The sequence below is a fragment of the Mustelus asterias genome, chromosome 29, assembly GCF_964213995.1.
Source record: "Mustelus asterias chromosome 29, sMusAst1.hap1.1, whole genome shotgun sequence".
In the NCBI taxonomy this organism is placed as follows: domain Eukaryota; kingdom Metazoa; phylum Chordata; class Chondrichthyes; order Carcharhiniformes; family Triakidae; genus Mustelus; species Mustelus asterias.
In genome coordinates, this window is record NC_135829.1 from 1,732,406 (window position 1) to 1,757,666 (window position 25,261).

General features: G+C 46.0%; 1 protein-coding gene across 2 annotated transcripts in view; it reads right to left on the reverse strand.

The window, feature by feature from the left end:
• bbs4 (Bardet-Biedl syndrome 4) overlaps window positions 1–25,261 on the reverse strand; it is a 56,795-nt gene that overhangs the window by 22,299 nt on the left and 9,235 nt on the right. For both annotated transcript variants that reach the window (XM_078199899.1, XM_078199900.1), the window contains exons 2-12: window positions 25,172–25,256; window positions 23,519–23,561; window positions 20,526–20,605; window positions 19,411–19,474; window positions 9,295–9,406; window positions 8,782–8,854; window positions 8,502–8,555; window positions 6,050–6,177; window positions 5,226–5,280; window positions 4,726–4,794; window positions 3,463–3,615 (exon numbers count right to left, since the gene is read on the reverse strand). In XM_078199899.1, coding sequence (XP_078056025.1) covers window positions 3,463–3,615; window positions 4,726–4,794; window positions 5,226–5,280; window positions 6,050–6,177; window positions 8,502–8,555; window positions 8,782–8,854; window positions 9,295–9,406; window positions 19,411–19,474; window positions 20,526–20,605; window positions 23,519–23,561; window positions 25,172–25,195 — 855 coding nt within the window. In that variant the 5' untranslated portion in view covers window positions 25,196–25,256. The remainder of the gene's footprint in view (window positions 1–3,462; window positions 3,616–4,725; window positions 4,795–5,225; window positions 5,281–6,049; window positions 6,178–8,501; window positions 8,556–8,781; window positions 8,855–9,294; window positions 9,407–19,410; window positions 19,475–20,525; window positions 20,606–23,518; window positions 23,562–25,171; window positions 25,257–25,261) is intronic.

Consider the following 25,261-nt stretch of genomic DNA (forward strand, 5'->3'; position numbering starts at 1 on the left):
CACACTGACCCGCACAGTGATCCGCACACACTGACCCACACACTAAGCATCAGTGACCCGTACACTGACCCGCACACACTGACCCGCACACACTGACCCGCACACACTGACCCGCACACACTGACCCGCACACACTGACCCGCACACACTGACCCGCACACACTGACCCGCAGTGACCCGCACACACTGACCCGCACACTGACCCGCACACAGTGACCCGCACAGTGAGCAGCACAGTGATCCGCACACTGACCCGCACACTGACCCGCACACTGACCCGCACACTGACCCGCACACTGACCCGCACACTGACCCGCACACACTGACCCGCACACACTGACCCGCACACACTGACCCGCAATCTGAGCAGCACAGTGACCCGCACACTGACCCGCACACTGACCCGCACACACTGACCCGCAATCTGAGCAGCACAGTGATCCACACACTGACCCGCACACACTGACCCGCAATCTGAGCAGCACAGTGATCCACACACTGACCCGCATACTGAGCATCAGTGACCCGCACACTGACCCGCACACACTGACCCACAATCTGAGCAGCACAGTGACCCGCACACACTGACCCGCACACACTGACCCGCACACACTGACCCGCACAGTGACCCGCACAGTGACCCGCACACACTGACCAGCACACTGACCCGCACACACTGACCCGCACACACTGACTCGCACACACTGACCCGCAGTCACCCGCACACTGACCCGCACACACTGACCCGCAATCTGAGCAGCACAGTGACCCGCACACAGTGGCCCGCACACTGACCCGCACACACTGACCCGCACACACTGACACGCACACACTGACCCGCACAAACTGACCTGCACACTGACCCACACACTGAGCAGCACAGTGACCCGCACACACTGACCCGCAATCTGAGCAGCACAGTGACCCACACACTGACCCACACATTGACCCGCACACTGACCCACACACTGACCCGCACACACTGACCCGCAATCTGAGCAGCACAGTGACCCGCAAACACTGACCTGCACATTGACCCGCACACACTGACCCGCAATCTGAGCAGCACAGTGACCCGCACACTAACCCGCACACTCTGACCCGCACACACTGACCCGCACACACTGACCCGCGCACACTGACCCGCGCACACTGATCCGCACACTGATCCGCACACTGACCCGCACACACTGACCCGCACAGTGACCCGCATACACTGACCCACACACTGAGCAGCACAGTGACCCGCACACACTGACCTGCATACTGACCCGCACACACTGACCCGCACACACTGACCCGCACACACTGACCCGCACACACTGACCCGCACACACTGACCCGCACACACTGACCCACAATCTTAGCAGCACAGTGACCCGCACACACTGACCCGCACACTGACCCGCACACTGAGCAGCACAGTGATCCGCACACTGACCCGCACACGCTGACCCACACACGCTGACACGCAAAGTGACCCGCACACACTGACCCGCACAGTGACCCGCACACTGACCCGCACACACTGACCCGCACACTGAGCAGCACAGTGATCCGCACACTGAGCAGCACACTGACCCACACACTAACCCGCACACACTGATCCGCACACACTGATCCGCACACACTAACCCGCACACTGATCCGCACACACTGATCCGCACACACTGATCCGCACACTGACCCGCACACTGACCCGCACACTGACCCGCACACTGACCCGCACACACTGACCCGCACACTGACCCGCACACACTGATCCGCACACACTGATCCGCACACTGACCCGCACACTGACCCGCACACACTGATCCGCACACACTAACCCGCACACTGACCCGCACACTGACCCGCACACTGAGCAGCACACTGACCCGCAGTGATCCGCACACACTGATCCACACACTGACCCGCATACTGACCCGCAGTGACCCGCACACACTGACCCGCACACTGACCCGCACACTGACCCGCACAGTGATCCGCACACACTGACCCGCACACTGGGCAGCACAGTGATCCGCACACACTGACCCGCACACTGAGCAGCACAGTGATCCGCACACTGACCCACACACTGAGCATCAGTGACCCGTTCACTGACCCGCACACACTGACCCGCACACACTGACCCACACACACTAACGCACACACTGACCCGCACACACTGACCCGCACACACTGACCCGCACACACTGACCCGCACACACTGACCCGCACAGTGATCCGCACACACTGACCCACACACTAAGCATCAGTGACCCGTACACTGACCCGCACACACTGACCCGCACACACTAACCCACACACTGACCCGCACACTGACCCGCACACACTGACCCACACAGTGACCCGCACACACTGACCCGCACACACTGACCCGCACACACTGACCCCCACACACTGACCCCCACACACTGACCCGCACACACTGACCCGCACACTCTGACCCGCACACACTGACCCGCACACACTGACCCGCACACACTGACCCGCACACACTGACCCGCACACACTGACCCGCACACACTGACCCGCACACACTGACCCGCACACACTGACCCGCGCACGGTGACCCGCACACACTGACCCGCACACACTGACCACACACACTGACCCGCACACACTGACCCGCACACACTGACCCACACACACTGACCCGCACACACTGACCCGCACACACTGACCCGCACAGTGACCCGCACACACTGACCCGCACACACTGACCCGCACACACTGACCCGCACACACTGACCCGCACACAGTGACCCGCAGTGACCCGCACACACTGACCCGCACAGTGACCCGCACAGTGACCCGCACAGTGACCCGCACACACTGACCCGCGCACGGTGACCCGCGCACAGTGACCCGCACACACTGACCCGCACACACTGACCCGCACACACTGACCAGCGCACTATGACCAGCGCACACTGACCCGCACACACTGACCCGCACACACTGACCAGCGCACTATGACCAGCACAGTGACCCGCACACACTGACCCGCACACACTGACCCGCACACACTGACCCGCACACACTGACCCGCACACACTGACCCGCACACACTGACCCGCACACACTGACCCGCACACACTGACCCGCACACACTGACCCGCACACAGTGGATCTGGGAGAGTAAGCAGACAGATTTGAGAGACAGAAGGGACAGATATCGGCCAATCTACATCACCACCGCCACAGGAAGTTTAGGGAACAGCGGTGAGGCTCCCAGGGAGCCTCCTGGTTATGAGGTGTGCACAATAACTGGGACTTTGTGCAATGGGAACATCGGAACTAGGAGCAGAAGTTGGGAAGTTCAGCCCTTCGAATGTGCTCCGCCATTCAATCAGATCTTGGCTGATCTCTTCCTGGTCTCCAATCTCCCTCCCCACCTGTTCCCCATATCCCTTTTTAAAATTAGAAATATATCCATCTCCTCATTGTACTCACAGCTACGTACTTCCTCTTGCCAAAGAAGCACATTCCGATGTTGTTCCACAGGGGTGGGCTTTCAGGTACCGCGTGTGCTGCTACTCTGTATTTACTCAAAGCAACGTCAAAGTCGCTGTGTGTCTGCATCATGCTGCCCGCTGCCAGGATAGCCTGAGCAAAACAATAAGAATGAGTACATCTCATTAAACAATACAACTGATAGAGAATCTAACACCACAAACCTACTGTATGTTAGAGCCCTAACATCCAGAGCAAACAGGAAATATTAATACTTTCAAATTAACAGCACAGTTACACAGTTAGACAAGGAAATATCATTGAATAAATGACAACTCAACAATGATCACAACTCCACAAGAGAAATAGGAGCAGGAATAGGCCTTGTGACCCCTTGAACCTGCTCCATTATTGACTAAGACCATAGCTGATCTCTTCATTCAACTCCACTTTCCCACCAGATCCCCATGTTCCCCAGAATTCCTGAAATCTATTAACCTCACCGTTGAATATACTCTACAACTGAATATCCAGGGAAAGAATGCCAAAGATTCAAAACCCTCTCAATGAAGACATTTCTGCTCATCTCAGTCCCAAACCTCACCCTGAGGCCGTACCCCTCGAAATCTACACTCCCCAGCCGGGGGAGCAGTCTCTCAGTGTCGACCTTGTCATCACACAGTGAGTAATCCCCTTAATCTGCTGAATTAACAGAAACTCTGCAGTAACACTGCCAGCAACTTTCACTTTTGAGTAAACGCTGACAAGCAATCCTTACCTTGCTGAATAAGCAGGGAGTCTGAACAGATTCACAGCAAGACATTTAGTTTTCTGTTTTAGTTGAGGATTATTTGAACACTAATCAATCACGATAACATGGTTAAGGGGCGGCACGGTGACACAGTGGTTAGCACTGCTGCCTCACTGCGCCAGGGACCCGGGTTCAATCCCGGCTTGGGTCACGTCTGTGTGGAGTCTACACGTTCTCCCTGTGTCTGCATGGGTTTCCTCCGGGTGCTCCAGTTTCCTCCCACAGTCTGAAAGATGTGCTGGTTAGGGTGCATTGGGCCGAACAGGCGCCGGAGTGTGGCGACTAGGGGAATTTCACAGCAGCTTCATTGCAGTGTTAATGTAAGCCTTACTTGTGACTCTAATAAATAAACTTTACTTTACACCTTTTGAATAATTAATTAGAAGTTATTAAATGCTTGAACCTTATGAAGTTTCACAACATGTTCTACCCAAACAGGTTAGAGTCGGTACCTTGTAATTATTGGGGTTGTAGGTAAGTGCGTTTCCCAAATGTTCGAAGGCTTTCTGATACAATCCAAGCTGAAAACACATGGGATTGTTAGTTGGTGTTTTATTTTACAGCAAGTGTTAATCAGATAATGTACAAAGAGAAATGGTGACGTGGTTACGGCACACAGCTGACATTCATCCTGGGCACAAACAGCAGAGAGGATAGAGCCTGCTTCATTCCAGCCCAGAGAATTCTCATCTTCCACAACCAGAGTGAGGAGAGGAGACACACACACTGTGCTCTGTGTGTACACACTGGGAGAGGGCACACTGTGCTCTGTGTGTACACACTGGGAGAGGGCACACTGTGCTCTGTGTGTACACACTGGGAGAGGGCACACTGTGCTCTGTGTGTACACACTGGGAGAGGGCACACTGTGCTCTGTGTGTACACACTGGGAGAGGGCACACTGTGCTCTGTGTGTATAGGGTCCAGTTTGTGACACAAGTTGAAACATTACCTGCAAATACAGTAATCCCAGTGTAGTCAAAAGCTCAGCATTTTCAGGAGAAAACCTACAAGAAAACAGACAAATATACAGGGTGCTTTGTTAACCATTTGGTTACTTTAGACTTTCCCCTAAGTGATGTTTTGAGATAAATGATTTCTCTCTGTGGTTTGGCGGTTTCAATAAAATATAAATGGCCCACTCTTCCGATTCTTTCTCAGTGTAGTGCTCCCCACCAATCAGTAAGCACCCATTGGGCACCATCGTCTGCACTGATCTCGCCACCTTGCTGCTACTCTCCAAACCTCCTCAGAACTTCCTCCTTTACTGGACTGTGTATCACGGCACGGTGGCACAATGGTTAGCATTGCTGCCTCACAGCAGCAGGAACCAGGGTTCGATTCCCAGCTTGGGTCACTGTCTGTGCAGAGTCTGCACGTTCTCCCCGTGTCTGCGTGGGTTTCCTCCGGGTGCTCCGGTTTCCTCCCACAGTCCGAAAGACGTGCTGGTTAGGGTGCATTGGCCGTGCTAAATTCTCCCTCAGTGTTACCCGAACAGGTGCCAGAGTGTGGCGACTATGTGTGGCGACTATGGGATTTTCACAGTAACTTCATTGCAGTGTTAATGTAAGCCTACCTGTGATACTAATAAATAAAATAAATTAAACCTCCCCAGTTTCTACGGTGTCCACTGTTCCTACTTTGCTTTCAGCTGCTTCCTTACTTAAAAGGCTCTAAATAAATATCAGTGATTGTGTGGCTAATGGTCTTTATCTGAAACATCACCACTCCCTGTACTTTTATTTGACTGTGAAACTTATAGAGTACAATACTCACTCCACTGCCTTCTTATAAGTTTCAACTGCATTTTGAGTATTTCCCTCCATTAGGTGCAGTTTCCCAAGCACTGTGAAAGTCAGGTCATGTCGGCTAGTTTGCAAAGCACAGTTCAGATATTCCTTGGCCTGTGAAATAAACAGAAAGTGTCACAGTCACTCTGATTTAACCTGGGTTCAATTATTTGGGTTAAAAGAGGGAGATAGATTCTACAGCACAGAAACAGGTCATTTTCCAATGGCATGATCTATTATGGTGTTTATCTTCCCACACAAACCTTCTCCTATCTCACCCCTTCAGCACGGTGGCAGAGTGGTTAGCACTGCTGCCTCACAGCACCAGGGACCCGGGTTCAATTCCCAGCTTGGGTCACTGTCTGCGTGAAGTCTGCACGTTCTCCCCGTGTCTGCGTGGGTTTCCTCTGGGTGCTCCAGTTCCCTCCCACAGTCTGAAAGACATGCTGGTTAGGGTGCATTGACCCAAACAGGTGCTGGTGTGTGGCGACTAGGGGATTTTCACAGTAACTTCATTAACTAATAAATTCACTAATAAATAAACTTTACTTTATTCCTTTCTCCCTCATGTTTATCTAGCTTTCACTTAAATGTTTCCAAGCTAGTCACAACTACTCCATACGGTAGTACGTTAGGGAGATGGTGGCATAGTGGGAACATCACTAGACTAATAACCCAGAGGCCCAGGTTAATGATCTGGGGCCACAAGTTCAAATTCCATCATGGCAATTAATCAGTGAATAAAATATGGAATATAAAGCTCTACTAATGTACATTATAATTAAATCCCCAATATTAAACTGTGAGCATCCTACCTTGCTGCTTCATTAGTATATTGGCCCAAAGGAGCAAATCTCATGTTTGCTAATCATTTTCCCATCCAGGACTGAACATGGATTCTGTGGAGACCCTCCATCTGTGACAGGCCAGCTGGTTAGGCTATACATAGCACTGGCTTGGCTGTGGTCCAAAACCTCAGATATTAACAATGTAAAAGCAGCAGCTTTTCTAACTCAGCAACTCGCTCGGGTCAAGATCAGATCGTTCATCGCCTTCCCATTCTGCTCTAAAACCTGTTCATCTCTGCTCCAGCTTCACACAGTTTCTCCTTCCTGCTCTAGGTGGCAGTGTAGTCTAGAAATTAACTCACTGATAGATTTTATTCTCTTCAAAATAAGCTGTCTGATTTCAGAGATGCTGCAGGAAAACACCAACAGCTTGGACCGATATTTTTCATTCCAGAATATCACACACCAGCATTAGACATCAAAATTTGACACAATATTTGGATAGAAAGCTTGGTCAAAGAGGTTAGTTTTAAGTCGCATTTTAAAAGGAGGGCACAGACCTAGGGAGGGAAATCTGGCAAATCTGACCATTTAAAATCAGCAACACACAAGAAGCCAGGGTTGAAGGAGCAAAGATATCTCAGGGGGTATTTTCATGGTAATTATCACTGGAATATTCTTACACTGGGGTTAAACAGACAAACTCCCAACAACTCCCACTGTGGGTCTAGTTTGATGTGGAGATACATGTGGAGATACTAGTTTGATACAGGCACCTATTTGATCAGTTCCCAAATCGATGGGAAGCACTGTCAGTCCTCGTCAAATACTGATGGCTGAACAAGGGTAAACAGAGAAGGAAACAGTGCACAGAAACTTACCACCATACACTGTTTGGGTTTCTATCTGTGTTGCCATTGTTAGCCTGATTTATGGTTCAGGCCAGGAGTGGCTGGGCAGAAGAGAGTGAAAAGGAAACACCTTCTAGGAAAGTAGGAACAAGAGGCTATCAAGTCCCTCAAGCCTGTTCTGTCACTCAACTGAAGCATGATTGTTGTACACCTCCACACTACTTATCCTTCATTTCGCCACAATTATCTTTAATTTCCCCACATCCCTTCTGTAGAGGGAGCTTTCCTCTCTATCTAACCCTGTGCTGTACCTGTCCTAGGAGTGTTTGATGGGGACAGTGTAGTGGGAGCTTTACTCTGTATCTAACCCCGTGCTGTACCTGTCGTGGGAGTGTTTGATGGGGACAGTGTAGTGGGAGCTTTACTCTGTATCTAACCCCGTGCTGTACCTGTCGTGGGAGTGTTTGATGGGGACAGTGTAGTGGGAGCTTTACTCTGTATCTAACCCCGTGCTGTACCTGTCCTGGGAGTGTTTGATGGGGACAGTGTAGTGGGAGCTTTACTCTGTATCTAATCCTGGGCTGTACCTGTCCTGAGAGTGTTTGAGAACACCAGAGATACCGTTAATCACCTCTACTTATAACGCATTAATTTATCTTCCTCCACAAGTGTTTAGTATTGCAGAGGAAATTTCCATTCCTTGCTCTCACATCACTCATCTTGATGAGCACAAAATGACTCACAATTTAAAAAACTGGCAAAAAAACTTTTAAGACATGTATGATTCATCTCCAGTTACCTTCTCAAAATTCTTCAAATGCATGAAGCAGACGCCCAGATTGTGGCTGATCTCCTAAATGGATTCAATTAGAACAGAGGTCAAAGATGTGGAACAAAATGGAGGTTTCGTAATTTGGAACATATCAATCACAGAAGTCACTTCTCTTCCAGCAGCTAAATGAATCCAGCTCCTGGTTTGAACCAATACTGTAAGGCATCATCAAGGATTGCTCACTCATCATGAACAGATCACATTTTTTCCACAAGTTGGCTAATACCATTTAGCTGATGTAACCTACCCAATCCTTTTCGTTTAATTTGGAGGCTTCACTGTAAACCTCAATTGCTGCCTTGTGCTTCCCAAGCAAAAACCTAACGAAAGAACAGAATATTCAGAAATTAATTTTCACAGAGAATGGACCAGACAAATCCCAACGGATTTATACAGTCACAAACCCGAATTTCCATCGCAGCTTTCATGTATTTAGTAAGATATCCAAATGCATGTTTCAGAGGCAAGAATTACTAGCAGGGAGTGACAGGAAGAGGTTAGGGGATTGACACCATGGTCCATGGACTAATGTAGCAAAGTGAGAGGAGCTAGGAATCCGAGTCTTTACTACTGAAGTCGAGCAGGGGGCTGGATAAGAAGGGTGATTCCACGTAGTAGGGTGGAATTTGATGGGCGTGCAACTAAAATTTGCAAGTTAAACTACAGGTAGCACAATCATTATTTACTGCCTATTTGTTATGTACAGAACATACATGGTCTTCATTCTGGGCTTTCTCCACATCAACTTTTCAACACTTACAGTGATCGAGCCACCTGTTTCAGGTTGTCCACATTCTGAGGGTTTAAGATTGCACAGGTCTGAAAGAGCTCCAGTGACTCCTGAATTTTTCCTTCCAAACGGAATATCAGAGCTGGAACAGAATGAAAACATCACTTTGCAAATCCACAACAGGATTTCAATCTATCATCTGAGCAGCTGGCAACAATCACTAGGTTGTTTATCAACATAAGAATAAGTACAAATACTTTATGAGCATACGGGCAGGCGGGCGTACAAGACAGGGGGTTAAGTAGGCCACTCAACCCCTTGAACCTGCTACACATTCAGTAAGATCATGGTTAATCAGTTTGTGATTGCTGTCTATCCCCAATACCCTTTGATTCCCTTGTCTAACAAGAATCTATCTATCTCCGCCTTAAAATTATTCATTGATCATACAGGGCTACTAGGAAAAGGCAGGGGAATGGCACTGAGCCGCGATGCTCATTTGGAGAGCTGGTGTTGACATTATGGGAAAAATGGCCTCATAGAATCCTACAGTGCAGGAGGAGGCCATTCGGCCCATCAAGTTTGCACCAACCACATTCCCACCCAGGCCCTAACCCCATAAACCCATGCATTTATCCTATCTAATCCCATGACACTAAGGGAAAATTTAGCATGGCCAATCTACCAAACCTACGCATCTTTGGAGTGTGGGAGGAAACCTGAGCACCTAGAGGAAACCCACGCAGACACGGGGAGAATGTGCAGACTCTGCACAGACAGTGACCCAAGCCGGGGATTGAACCCGGAACCTTGGCACTGTGAGGCAGCAGTGCTAACCACTGTGCTGCCTCCTTCTGCACCGTAATAATTGTGTGATTCCGACCCATCTCCACTGCCTTCTGAGGCAGAATTCCAAAGTTGTACAACCTTGAGAAATAAATATTCTCCTCATCTCTGTCCTCCAGGGGCGAGCCCTAATTTTAAACAGTGTCCCTAATTCTGGACTCACCCACAAGAGGAAACATCCATTCCATGTCCACCTTGTCAATACAGTTTAGGATCTTATATACTTCAATTAAGTCACCCCCCCTCCCCACTCTTCAAAACTCCAGTGGAAACAAGCCCAATTTCTCTAAAATAATCATTTTTTGGATTTCCAGTATCCGCAGTATTTTGCTTTTATCCCAGTTTGTCAAACCTTTACAATTTATATCAATGACTTAGATGACTTAGATGCAATGCTGTCCTTTATTATGAGAGGAATTGAATATAAAATGATGTTGTGCTTCAATTTTACAGGACATTGGTAAGACCACATCTCAAATATTGTGTGCAGCTTTGATCTCTTTATTTAAGGAAGGATGTAAATGAGTTGGAGGCAGTTCAGAGAAAGTTTGCTAGATTGATAATTGGATTGAGCGGATTGTCTTATGAGAAAAGGTTTGACAAACTGGGATAAAAGCAAAATACTGCGGATACTGGAAGTGAGTCATGCACTAGAAAACCAACATCCCACTTCAGCAGTCATTCTCCATTTCATTACTCTGCTTTTTAATTCTTCCTGCCAAAGTGAATAATTTCACGTTTTCCCACATTATACTCCATCTGAGAGATTTTTGCCCACTCACTCAACCTGTCTATATCAGTCTGTCTTCTCCTTACGTCCACTTCACAACATACTATCCTAACTCTCTTGGTGTAATCTGCAAATTTAGCTACCATGCCTTCTCTCCCTTCATCCAAGTCATTGATATAAATTGTGACAAGTTGACGCCCCAGCGCAAACCCCCGCGAGATTCCACCTGCCCACATCCTCACAATCAGACAAAGATCCAATTTTGCATCCTCTTCAGCCAGCTACCTATCCATGTCAATGTTACCCCCGACACCATGAGTTTTTAATTTCTGCAATAACCTTTCATGTGGGCACTATCGCTAATGTCTTCTGGAAATCTAAGTACAGTACATCTACAGGCTCCCCTTTATCCACAGCGCATGTTACTCCTTCAAAGAACTCCAGGTGGCAAGGTGGCACAATGGTTAACACTGCTACCTCACAGCGCCAGGGACCCAGGTTTGATTCCCGCTTGAGTCACTGTCTGTGCAGAATCTGCATGTTCTCCCCATGTCTGCGTGGATTTCCTCCGGGTGCTCCAGTTTCCTCCCACAGTCCAAAAAGCTAGTTAGGTGCATTGGCCATGCTAAATTCTCCCTCAGTATACCTGAACAAGCGCCGAAGTATGGCGACTAGGGGATTTTCACAGTAACTTCATTGCAGATTTAATGTAAGCCTACTTGTTACATTAATAAATAAACTTTAAACCAATAAGTTGGATAACCATGATTTCCCTTTCATAAAACTGACTATTCCCGATTTTCTTGAGTTTTTGAAAGTACCCAGCTACATATAACACCTTCCCCACAACAGACATCAAGCTAACTTGCCGATAATTTCCTGTTTTCTGTCTCGCTTCTTGAATAGAGGGGTCATATTTACTACTTTCCAGTCTGGTGGAACCTTTCCAGAATCTAGTGAATTTTGGAAAGTTAACAGCAGCACATCTACTGCCCCATTAACCCCAGGATGAAGTCCAACAGGACCCGGAGACCTGTCAGCCCACAGCTCTGTCAGTTTGCTCAGTAGTGCTTCCCTAGTGATTGTAATTTCAACAAGTTCCTCTGGCCTTTCTACCTCCTGATTTATAGCCGTGACTGCAAAGTTTCCTGTATCCTCAATAGTGAAGACAAAAGCAAAACATTTGTTCATTTAATCCACCATTTCCTTATTATCTATTATCAACTCCCAATTCTCACTCTCTGGAGAATATCACTCACTTTTTAAATACCGTTGAAACTGCTGCTATTTGTTGTTACATTTCTAGCTATATTATTCTAATTTCTCATATTCTAATATCTTTCTCCTGACTAACATTTTAGTAATTCTCTGCTGTTCTTTATGTTCTGACCTGCCGCTCATTTTTGCATAGTTATCTGCTTTTCCCTTAAGTTTGATTCCTTCATTAACTTCTTTAATGAACCAAGGATGATGGGTCCACCCCTTAGAATTTTTCTTTACAGTAGGAATATATTTATTCTTGGTATCTGAATACATAAATGTCTGCCACTGCTACTCTATTCATCTATCCTTTAGCCTAGTATCTCAGTTCACTTCCGCTGGCTCAGCTTTCATGCATACATTGTTGCTCTTATTTAAGTTCCAGTTTTAGACCCACTCTTCTCCCTTTCAAACTGGATATAAAATTCAATGGTTGCTGCTGCCTTGGGCTGCCTTTACTCTGAGGTCATTAATTAATCTTGTTACATTGCACAATACTGAGTCTGATATAACCTGCACCCTGGCTTGTTCTACAACATGCTGCTCTAAGAAACTCTAAAACATTCTAAGAACTCCTCATCCAGGCTCCTGCCGCCAATCTGATTGTTCCAGTTTATGTGTAGATTAAATTACCCCTGATTAATGTCATCCCTTTATCACAAGCACCAATATTTCTTCTTGTATACTCTGTCCTACATCATTGATACTGTTCGGGGGTCTGTAGCCCATTCTCATTAGCGACTTCTTTCCCCAAATATTCCTCATCTCCACCCAAACCAATTCTACATCCTGATCTCCTGAACCAAGGTCATCCCTAACTATTGCACCATCCTTGATTAACAGCGCTGCCCCTCCACCTTTCCCTAGCTTCCTGTTCCTCTCGAATGTCTCATACCCCTCAATATTCCGGACCCAATCCCTGTCATCCTGCAGCCACATTTCCATAATGTGCACTCTTAATTCATTTACTTTGTTAGGAATGCTCGGCACATTTGGACACAAAGCCTTTAGTTTTGCCTTTTTGTTACCTTTATAACATCTAGTCTTGACTGTAAGTGTATTCTTCAGTTTTTGCTCTCTGTCCCTTCCTGCCACTCTCTGACCCTCCTTTCCCATATTACTATTTTTCTCTCTTGAATCTTCCTAACCTGAATCTACCCCATGATTCGCGATATCTACCCAAGCTTGATCCCTCACTCCCTTCCCCTTGTTTAGTTTAAAACAAGATTTCAAATGACCAAGTGGCTATCATTTACTTTGGTTTTATTAATATTCAAAGACAGGTTTGATAGGGTAAATGCTGAGAGGATGTTTTCCCTGGTGGGAGAGTCTCGGATCTGAGGGCATTGTCTCAGAATAAAGGGGTGCCAATTTAAGACTGAGATGAGGAGGAATATCTTCTCTCAGCAGGTTGTGAGTCTTTGGAACTCTTTGTCACAGAGAGTTGTGGGAGGCAGAATCCTTGTGTGTTTTTAAGGCTGAGATAGATAAGGTTTTTGTTAAGGAAGGAAATCAAGGCTTACGAGGAAAAAGCAGGAAAGTGGACATGAGGAATGTCGGATCAGCAATGATCCTAATGAATGGCAGAGCAGGCTCGAGGGGCCGAACGGCCTACTTCTGTTCCTATTTCTTCTGGTCTTAATCAGTCTGACCTTTGATTTGAATCAATTTTACTCACTGGAGAGCACGTTCTTGAGCAGTCGTTGGTGTAGTGTTTTTTATTCACTTACAGGATTTGAGTGCTGTTGGCTAGGCCAGTATTTATTGCACATCTTTAATTGTCCTTGAGAAGGTGGTGGTGAATCACCTTCTTGAACCGCTGCAGTCCCTGAGGTATAGGTACATCCACAGTGCTGTTAGGAAGAGGTTCCAGGATTTTGACCCAGCGACAGTGAATGAACGGCGATACATTTCCATGTCAGGGTGGTGAGAAACTTGGAGGGGAATTTCCAGGTGATGGTGTTCCCATTTTCCTGACCTTGTCCTTCTAAATGGTAATGATCATAGGTTTGGAAGGTGCAGCCTAAAGAGCTTTGATGAGTGTATCTTGTAGATCATACACAGTGCTGCCACTATTCATAGGTGGTGGAAAAAAATGAATGTTTGTAGAAGGGGTGCCAATCAGGTGATCAGCTTTGTCCTTGATGCTGTTGAGCTTCTTGTTGGTGGAGCTGCACTCGTCCAGGCAAGTGGAGTGTACAAACATATAAACAAGAAGCAGGAGTAGCCCATTCAGCCCCTTGAGCCTGTTCCACCATTTAATAAGATTGACAGCTGATTTGATAGTAACCTCAGATCTGCATTCTGCGTACCCCCGATAACCTATCATCCCTTTGCTTACCAAGAATCTATCCACCTCTGCCTTAAAAAATATTTGAAGACACTGATTCCACCACCTTTTCTCCCACAAAAGGAAACATCTTCTCCGCATCCACCCTGTTAAGACCCTTCAGGATCTTGTATCTTTCAATCAAGTCACCTCATATGCTTCTAAACTCCAGCGGATACAAGTCTAGCTTGCCCAACCTTTCCTCAAAGACAATCCACCATTTCATGTATAAATCTGGTAAACCTTCTCTGGACTGCTTCCAATGCATTTACATCCTTCATTAAATAAGGAGACCAATGCTGCACACAGTACTCCAAATGTGGTCTCACTAGTGTCCTGAATAACTGAAACATAACCTCCCTATACTTGTATTCAATTCCTCTTACAATAAATTATTGCCAATCAGGTGATCAGCTTTGTCCTTGATGCTGTTGAGCTTCTTGTTGATGGAGCTGCACTCGTCCAGGCAAGTGGAGAGTACTTTACATTCTATTAGCTTTCCCAATGATTCACTGTACCTGTATCCTAGTCTATTGTGAATCATGCACTAGGAAACCCAGATCTCTTTGCACCTCAGAGCTCTGCAATCTCACCATTTGGAAACGCTTTTTTATTCTTCTTGCCAATATGTATAATTTTACACTTTATACTCCATTTGCCAGATCTTTGCACAGTCACTTAGCCTATCTATATCTTTCTGTAGTCTTCTTAAGTTCTCTTCACAACTTACTTTCCTACCTATCTTTGTGTCATCAGCAAAGATGGTACCATCCCTTCAATCCCTTCCTCCAAACGTCTAAATAAATCGTAAACAGTTGAGGTCCCAGCACTGATCCCTGTGGCACACCACTCATTACATCTTGCCAATCTGAGAAAGACCCATTTATGCCTATTCTCTGCTTCTTGTTAGCAAGCCAATCTTCTATCCATGCCAATATGTTAGCCCCTACACCATGAGCTTTTATTTTCCACAATAACCTTTGATGTGGCATTTTATCAAATACTTTCTGGAAATCAAGTACAGTATATTCACCGGTTCCCCAATATCCACAGTACGTGTGGCTCCCTCAAAAACTCCAATAAGTTGGTTTAACATGACTTCTCTTTCACAAAAACAATTTTTCTCTACCTGATTACCTTGAGCTTAACCAAGTGCCTGACCATAATTTATTTAATAGTAGTTCCTAATCTTTCCCTACAACAGATGTTAAGCTGTAATTCCATTACACTCCAGACTTGCGTCTTCTAGATGTTGGATGGGGGGGGGGGGGGGGTGTGTCAGGAGGTGTGTTGTTCACTACAGGATTCCTAGTTTCTGATCTGCTCTCGGAGGCACGGTATTGATATGGCTGGTCCAGTTTTGTTTCTGGTCAATGGTAACTCCCAGGATGTTGATAGTGGGGGCTTCAGTGATGGTGATGCCACTGAATATCAAAGGGTGATGGTTAAATTCTCTCTCGTTGGAGATGGTCATTACCTGGCACTTGTGTGGTGCGAGTGTTATTTGCCACTTGACAGTCCAGGCCTCGATATTGTCCAGGTTTTTGCTGCATTTGGACATGACTGTTCTGCACGAAGGAACTCCTGCAGTGATGTCATGGAACTGAGATGACTGACCTTCCAACCACCACAACAATCTTCCTTTGTGCCAGATATGACTCCAAACAGCAGAGAGTATCCCTCCTGATTACCACTGACTCCAGTTTTCCTACACTGATGCCACACTCAGTCAAATGTTGCCTTGATGTCAAAGGCAGTCACTCTCACCTCACCTCAGGAATTCAGCTCTTTTGTCCATCTTTTGAACTAAAGATGCATTGAGGTCAAGAACCGAGTGACCCTGATGAAACTCAAACTGAGTGTCAGCAAGCAGGTTTTTGGTAATCCGCTTGGTAGAAGTGCCGCTTGGTAGCACCATTGATAATCCCTTTCATCATTTTACTGATGATCGAGAGTAGAGTGAAGGGCCAGAACAAAGAACAAAGAAAATTACAGCACAGGAACAGGCCCTTCGGCCCTCCAAGCCTGCACCGACCATGCTGCCCGACTGAACCAAAACCCACGAACCTTCCAGGGACCATATCCCTCTATTCCCATTCTGTTCATGTATTTGTCAAGATGCCCCTTAAAAGTCACTATCGTATCCGCTTACAGTACCTCACCCGGCAGCAAGTTCCAGGCACCCACCACCCTCTGTGTAAAAAACTTGCCTCGTACATCTCCTTTAAACCTTGCCCCTCGCACCTTAAACCTATGCCCCCTAGTAATTGACTCTTCCACCCTGGGAAAAAGCTTCTGATTATCCACTCTATCCATGCCTCTCATAATCTTGTAGACTTCTATCAGGTCTCCCCTCAACCTCCGTCACTCCAGTGAGAACAAACCAAGTTTCTCCAACCTCTCCTCATAGTTAATGCCCTCCATATCAGGCAACACCCTGGTAAATCTTTTCTGTACCCACTCCAAAGCCTCCACATCCTTCTGGTAGTGTGGTGACCAGAATTGAACACTATATTCCAAGTGCGGCCTAACTAAGGTTCTATAAAGCTGCAACATGACTTGCCAATTTTTAAACTCAGTGCTCCAACCAATGAAGCCTTCTTGACTACCTTCTCCACCTGCGTTGACACTTTCAGTGACCTGTGTACCTGTACACCCAGATCCCTCTGCCTATCAATACTCTTAAGGGTTCTGCCATTTACTGTATATTTCCTATTTGTATTAGACCTTCCAAAATGCATTACCTCACATTTGTCCGGATTGAACTCCATCTGCCATCTCTCCACCCAAGTCTCCAACCAATCTATATCCTGCTGTATCCTCTGATGGCCCTCATCGCTATTCGCAAATCCACCAACCTTTGTATCGTCTGCAAACTTACTAATCAAACCAGTTACATTTTCCTCCAAATCATTTATATATATTACAAATAGCAAAGGTCCCAGCACTGATCCCAGAGGAACGCCACTTATCAGAGCCCTCCATTCAGAAACGCACCCTTCCACTGCTACCCTCTGTCTTCTTTGACCGAGCCAGTTTTGTATCCACCTTGCCAGCTCACCTCTGATCCCATGCAACTTCACCTTCTACACCAGTGCCATGAGGGACCTTGTCAAAGGCCTTACTGAAGTCCATGTAGACAACATCCACTGCCCTACCCTCATCAATCACCTTCGTCACTTCCTCGAAAAACTCGATCAAGTTAGTGAGACACGACCTCTCCTTCACAAAACCATGTTGCCTCTCACTAATACATCCACTTATTTCCAAGTGGGAGTAAATCCTGTCTCGAAGAATCCTCTCCAATAATTTCCCACCACTGACGTAAGGCTCACCGGCCTGTAATTACCTGGATTATTCTTGCGACCCTTCTTAAACAAAGGAACAACATTTGCTATTCTCCAATCCTCTGGGACCTCCCCTGTAGCCAGTGAGGATACAAAGATTTCTCTCAAGGCCCCAGCAATTTCCTCCCTTGCCTCTCTCAGTATTCTGGGGTATATCCCATCAGGCCCTGGGGACTTGTCTATCTTAATGTTTCTCAAGAACCCCAATACCTCCTTCCTTTTTGATCTCAACATGACTCAAACTATCTACACATCCTTTCCCGGACTCATCATCCACCAAGTCCTTCTCTTTGGTGAACACTGACGCAAAGTACTCATTTAATACGTCGTCCATATCCTCTGGCTCCTCGCATAGATTCCCTCCCCTGATCTTGAGTGGGCCAACCCTCTCCCTCGCTACCCTCTTGCTCTTTATATATGTATAAAAAACCTTGGGATTTTCCTTAATCCTGCTGGCCAATGACTTTTCATGACCCCTTTTAGCCCTCCTTACTCCTTGCTTAAGTTTCTTTCTATTTTCTTTGTATTCCACCAGTAATTGGACGGACTGGATTTGTCCTGCTTTTTGTACACAGGAAATGCCTGGCAATTTTCTACATTGCTGGGTAGAAGCCAGTGTTTTAACTGTACTGAAACAGCTTGGCTGGGGCCACAGCAAGTTCTGGAACACAAGTCTCCCGTACTATTGCTGGAATATTGTCAGGTCACATACCTCTACGGTATCGAGTGCCTTCAGTTGTTTCTTGATATCACGTGGATTGAATTGAATTGGCTGAAGACTAGCATCTGTGATATTCGGGACTTCCAGAGGAGGCTAAGATGGATCATCCACTGGACACCTCTGGATGAAGGTTGTTGTGGATGCTTTAGCCTCATCTTTTGCACCGATGTGCTGGGCACCTACATTATTGAGGGTGGGGGTATTTGTGGAGCCTCATCCTCCAGTGAGTCAAGTTGTCCACCACCATTCACAACTGGATGTGGCAGAACTGCACAGTTTAAATCTGATCGGTTATTGTGCAATCGCTTAGCTCTGTCTATCACTTACTACTTATGCTGTTTGCCACACAAGTAGTCCTGCGTTGTAGCTTCAGCAAGTTGACGTCTCATTTTAGGTATGCTTCTTGCTGCTGCTGGCATGCCCTCGTGCACTGTTCATTGAACCATAGTGGTTCCATTACCGCACTAACAACTCACAGCAAATTGGGAAATCCAATGAGCTGGTCACTTGTGGACTTAACAGCAGCAGAAAATTACTGTGAAAGCTACTTTGCTGCCAAAGTTCCAACTGATTAATGATCTTCAGGTAAAATAAGCTACCCTCTATCCAAACTGCAGTCCACAATATGTCCAGTTAACACCCTGCACAGCGGTTCAGCAAGTTGGTTGTACAGGATGGGCAATCAATGTGATGTTGCTGATGGCATCCGTAACTGACAACAAAATCATTCCTGAATATTGCTACTGTAGTAATATAATCAATAATCTAATTGCAATATACAGCACTCTAATTTTCTTTTCTCTCTTAACCCCCTCCATTTCTGTCCCCACTTTGGAACATGATTAATCTCATACAACATAAAAATATTCGGCAAGGTCCCCAGCATTGGTTTGGAAACTGTTTGCCATCTCACCTTGTACATACACAGCATATTCACACATCCCCTGGGTCTCCTGCAGCTGTTCTTTGATTATCGCCTGGAAAACAATCCACAGCAATTAGCACTAAATCCCATGGTGCTTGGGGGTTCACATCTCCATGTTCATTGTACTAGTAATCAGCACTAAAGAACAAAGAACAAAGAACAGTACAGCACAGGAAACAGGCCCTTCGGCCCTCCAAGCCTGTGCCGCTCCTTGGTCCAACTAGACCAATCGTTTGTATCCCTCCATTCCCAGGCTGCTCATGTGACTATCCAGGTAAGTCTTAAACGATGTCAGCGTGCCTGCCCACTAAATGGCAGAAACACTTTCCCAGCACAGGATAGCACAGTGATGGGGAGAAAGAACATCGCAACAACAAAAGTGTTCTTAAAAAACAAGAACAGCTCATTAAACCCAGTAGGGTCTTGTCTCCTGTGTAAATCACATCATCTTCCATCATATACACCTCCCCCACCTTCCAGGGTCCCCCATCTTTACATTCCCGGGTCCCCAATCTCCGTCTCAACCCAGCCACAGCTCTCTGACTCAACCCAATCTCATCATCCCATGGCCCTAGTCCCATCTCCCAGGGTCTCCCCACTCACTATATCATAGAATCATAGTGCAGAAGGAGTCCATTTGGCCTATCAAGTCTGCACTGACCACAATACCACCCAGGCCCTATCCCCATAACCCCATGCATTTACCCTAGCTAGTCCCCCTGACACTAAGGGGCAATTTAGCATGACCAATCCACCTAACCCGCATATCTTTGGACTGTGGGAGGACCGAGAGGAAACCCACGCAGACATGGGGAGAAAGTGCAAACGCCACACAGACAGTGACCCAAGCTGGGAATCGAACCCAGGTCCTTGACGCTCTGAGACAGCAGTGCTAATCACTGTGCCACCGTGCCGCCCCGCGCTAACCACTGTGCCACCATTATATATGACAACCCACTGCAGAGCATGGAGCTGAGACCCTATTGCAGTTTCTTAAATGCCTCAAGAACTTGGCTCAGGTTTTGCCCATGCAATACTTCCCTCAGGTTGGGAGATTTGACCAAGCATCAACAACGCTCCTGTGCAGTTAAAAGCAGGCTCACCTTACACGTCTCATAGTCCTTTCTGATATAATGCAAATGTATCAGCCAGTTCCGTCTTTCCAGGATGGGAAGCTCCGGTACTGCACAGAGCAAAATAGCACAACAATCAGTGATCAGTAAGAAAGCACCTTTATTCACATTTCATCTCCTTCATGGAATTAATGTCACTGCCACTGCCTCTATTTCTTCCTGAATAACAACTTTTCCAGAAAATATAAGCCGAAGAAGAATTCGGAAAATCAATTCAATTGTGTCGTAACATTGCTAAACCCTTTAATTGATAACTTGGTCATCTGTAAAACAAGTTTGTCCTCAGTAGAAACCAGTACTTTCCAGTATACAGAAGGAACAGAGGGTTACAGCCACTTGACTCACTGCTTATGGTAATGCGTAAGCCACCGACGATGTAGGTTTGGTACACAGCTCTGTTTTCACTGGTTTAGCGATGGGTTTGGCCTCACCATGAAGGGATATGAAGAATGAACAGACTGAGGGACAGGGGGACAGGCAATAAGTCTAGAGTTTACAAAAATAATAAAAGGACAAAACTAAAGGCTCTGTATCTGAATGCACATAGCATTCAAAACAAAACAGATGAACTTAATGTGTAAATAGAAATAAGAAAGTATGGTCTGGTCGTCGTTAGTAGAGACATGGCTGCAAGGCAACATACATTAGCACCTGAATATTGAAGGGTTTGTGACATTTCAGAAGGACAAAAAGCCAGGAAAAGATGGAGGGGTGGTTCTGCTAATTAATGTCAGCATTAGCACAATACAGAGGGGGATGACCCAAGTTTAGGAAACCAGAATACAGAAGCAGTTTATGTAGAGATGAGAAAGGCAAGAAGTCACTTGTGGGAATTGTGTGCAGGTCCCCTAACAGTAACCACACAGTACTACAGGACATAAAGGAAGCAATAATGGGAGCTTGTCAGAAAGGTATGGTGACAATCATGGGGGAATTTTCATCTACATATAGACTGGATAAATCAGATAGGCAAAGATAGACTATATGAATGTTTCTGGGATAATTTCTGAACATTCTGACGTCAACCACAGTGCGGGCTACGAGACCTGGCATTGGGTAACGAGATAAGATTAATTAATGACCTCATATTAAAGACCCCCGAGGGAGCAATGATTATAATACGATTGAACTTCACATTCAGTTTGAGGGGGAGAAGAGTGGATTTAAAACTAGTATTTTAAACTTAAATAAGGGCAATTATCATAGAATAGAATCATAGAATCCTTACAGTGCAGAAGGAGGCCATTTGGCCCAACGAGCCTGCACCGGCAACAATCCCACCCAGGCCCGATCCCCGTAACCCCACATTATGAGGGCATGAAAGCAGAACTAGCTAAAGTGAACTGGAAAATTAAGTTGAGGAATCGGCCAATAGAGATGCAGTTGCAGACACTTAAGGGGATATTCCAGAGTACACAGACTACATACATTCGAACGAGAAAGAAAGATTCCGTGGAGAGGATCCACAATTCGTGGTTAACTAAAAGAGTTAAAGACAGTATAAAACTTAAAGAAAAAGCACATAATTGTGCAAAGATGGGTGTTAGGTCAGAAGTTTGGGTAGAACATAAAAAAAACAGCAAGGATGACATAAAGATTAAGAAGGATGGAAGAATTAGAGTACAAGAGACAGCTAGCTAGAAATAAAAATACAGGTAGTAAGAGTTTCTATATTTAAAATAGAAAAGTTAACAAAGTGAGCGCTGATCTAATAGAAAGTGAGTCTGGAGAATTCATCATGGAAAATAAGAAGATATCTTGAACAAGTATTTTGCATCAGTCTTCACTACAGATGATACCAGTAACATTCCAGAAATGACTGTAAATCATGAAATAGAAGAGAGGGGGGAACTCAAGAAAATCACAATCACCAGGGAAGTGACACTGAGCAAATTGTAGGAGCTGTGAGCTGACAAGTCTCTGGATCCTGAACTAGACTAATAGCTGGAATGGACAGGTTGTCTCATGAGGAATGGTTAGAGAGGTTAGACTTGTATCCACTGGAGTTTAGAAGAGTAGGAGGCAATTTGATTGAAACATATAAAATTCTGAGGGATCTCCACAAGTTAAAGGCAGAAAGGATGTTCCCTCTTGTGAGAGGATCTAGGATTAGGAATCGCTGTTTAAAAATAAGGGGTCATCTGTTTAAGACTGAGATGAGGAGAGATATTTTCACATTTGGAGTTAAAGTTACAACTGGATCAGCCCTGACTTTAAGTGGTGGTCATGATGTGGAGATGCCGGCGTTGGACTGGGGTAAACACAGTAAGAAGTTTAACAACACCAGGTTAAAGTCCAACAGGTTTATTTGGTAGCAAAAGCCATACAAGCTTTCGAGGCTCTAAGCCCCTTCTTCAGGTGAGTGGGAATTCTGTTCACAAACAGAACTTATAAAGACACAGACTCAATTTACATGAATAATGGTTGGAATGCGAATACTTACAACTAATCCAGTCTTTAAGAAACAAAACAATGGGAGTGGAGAGAGCATCAAGACAGGCTAAAAAGATGTGTATTGTCTCCAGACAAGACAGCCAGTGAAACTCTGCAGGTCCACGCAACTGTGGGGGTTACAGATAGTGTGACATGAACCCAATATCCCGGTTGAGGCCGTCCTTGTGTGTGCAGAACTTGGCTATCAGTTTCTGCTCAGCTTGTGTGGCTTTTGCTACCAAATAAACCTGTTGGACTTTAACCTGGTGTTGTTAAACTTCTTACTGTGTTTAAGTGGTGGAGCAGGATTGAGGAGCTGAGTGGCCGACTCCTGCTCCTAATTCGTAGGTTCATAAAAATCACTGCTTTTAGGTAGAAAGGAAAGAAAGTCAAGGAACAGAGATCTCTAAAACCATCTCTCATAAGCTCCCATATACACGCCAGCACACGTCTGGGTGAGGTTAAGAGAGAGACACACCCTAACATGCATACAAATATCTACATAAAAAGAAAGATTCCAAATTCCTCACCTTTCCTTAATTGTGATTTCCGAACATCAGAACGTTGTACGATCTGAAGGAAATAAAATCAGACATGTCACAATCGAAATGCAAATTTCCTCTTTCCATATAATGAAACAGGCAAACATTTATCCAAATTGGTCGAGAATATTTCTCTCTCCACTCACATTGTCTGTACCTTTAAGTCTTGATTGCCTGTAAAGACTCGCATTCCAATCATTATCTTGTAAATTGAGTTTGTGTCTGTATATGCCCTGTTTGTGAACACAACTCCCACTCACCTGATGAAGGGACAGTTCTCCGAAAGCTTGTGGCTTTGCTACCAAATAAACCTGTTGGACTTTAACCTGGTGTTGTCAGACTTCTTATCGAGAATATTTCACCAGTGTCCTTTTCCCCCAGTTATGTTCTCATTTATTTGTGCTCATCAAGGTGAGAAATGCCAGAACTGAATTGAATTGAAGCAAAATGTGGCCCATCAAACACTCCCAGGACAGGTACAGCACGGGGTTAGATACAGAGTAAAGCTCCCTCTACACTGTCCCCATCAAACACTCCCAGGATAGGTTCAGCACGGGGTTAGATACAGAGTAAAGCTCCCTCTACACTGTCTCCATCAAACACTCCCAGGATAGGTTCAGCACGGGGTTAGATACAGAGTAAAGCTCCCTCTGCACTGTCCCCCAAACACTCCCAGGACAGGAACAGCACGGGGTTAGATACAGAGTAAAGCTCCCTCTACACTGTCCCCATCAAACACTCCCAGGACAGGTACAGCACTGGGTTGATTTGATTTGATTTATTGTTGTCATATGTATTAACATACAGTAAAAAGTATTGTTTCTTGTGCACTATACAGACAAAACATACCATTCATAGAGAAGGAAATGAGAGAGTGCAGAACATAGTGTTACAGTCATAGCTAGGGTTGAGAGAAGTTCAACTTAATGCAAGGTAAGTCCATTCAAAAATCTGACAGCAGCAGGGAAGAAGCTGCTCTCGAGTTGGTTGGGACGTGACCTCAGACTTTTGCATCTTTTTTCCGAAGGAAGAAGGTGGAAGAGAGAATGTCCGGGGTGCGTGGGGTCCTTAATTATGCTGGCTGCTTTGCCAAGGCAGCGGGAAGTGTAGACAGAGTCAATGGATGGGAGGCTGGTTTGCGTGATGGATTGGGTTACATTCACGACCTTTTGTAGTTCCTTGCGGTCTTGGGCAGAGCAGGAGCCGTACCCAAGCTGTGATACAACCAGAAAGAATGCTTTCTATGGTGCATCTGTAAAAGTTGGTGAGAGTCGTAGCTGACATGCCAATTTTCCTTTGTCTTCTGAGAAAGTAGAGGCGTTGGTGGGGCTTTCTTAACTATAGTGTCGGCATGAGGGGACCAGGACATGTTGTTGGTGATCTGGACTTAGATACAGGGTAAAGCTCCCTCTACACATTGCCCATCAGACACTCCCAGGACAGGTACAGCACAGGGTTAGATACAGAGTAAAAGCCCTTCTACACTCCCTAAGCAATATGCTTCAACTCATTCACAGAAAACCCCAACTGCACCCGTGATTTTATTTCCTATTTCTGACGCAAACCATTAACCCTGAGCAGCCGCATGTGGAGAAATAGCTACACCCTGAGCGTGCGTTCAGGTGTTTCTTTGTTACTTACCAATTCTTTCCCCGAATCTGCCATCTTCTCACAAGTGAAGTTGACAGCAGCTAACGATCACAGATATACTCATTCCACTGGGTTCCTGCC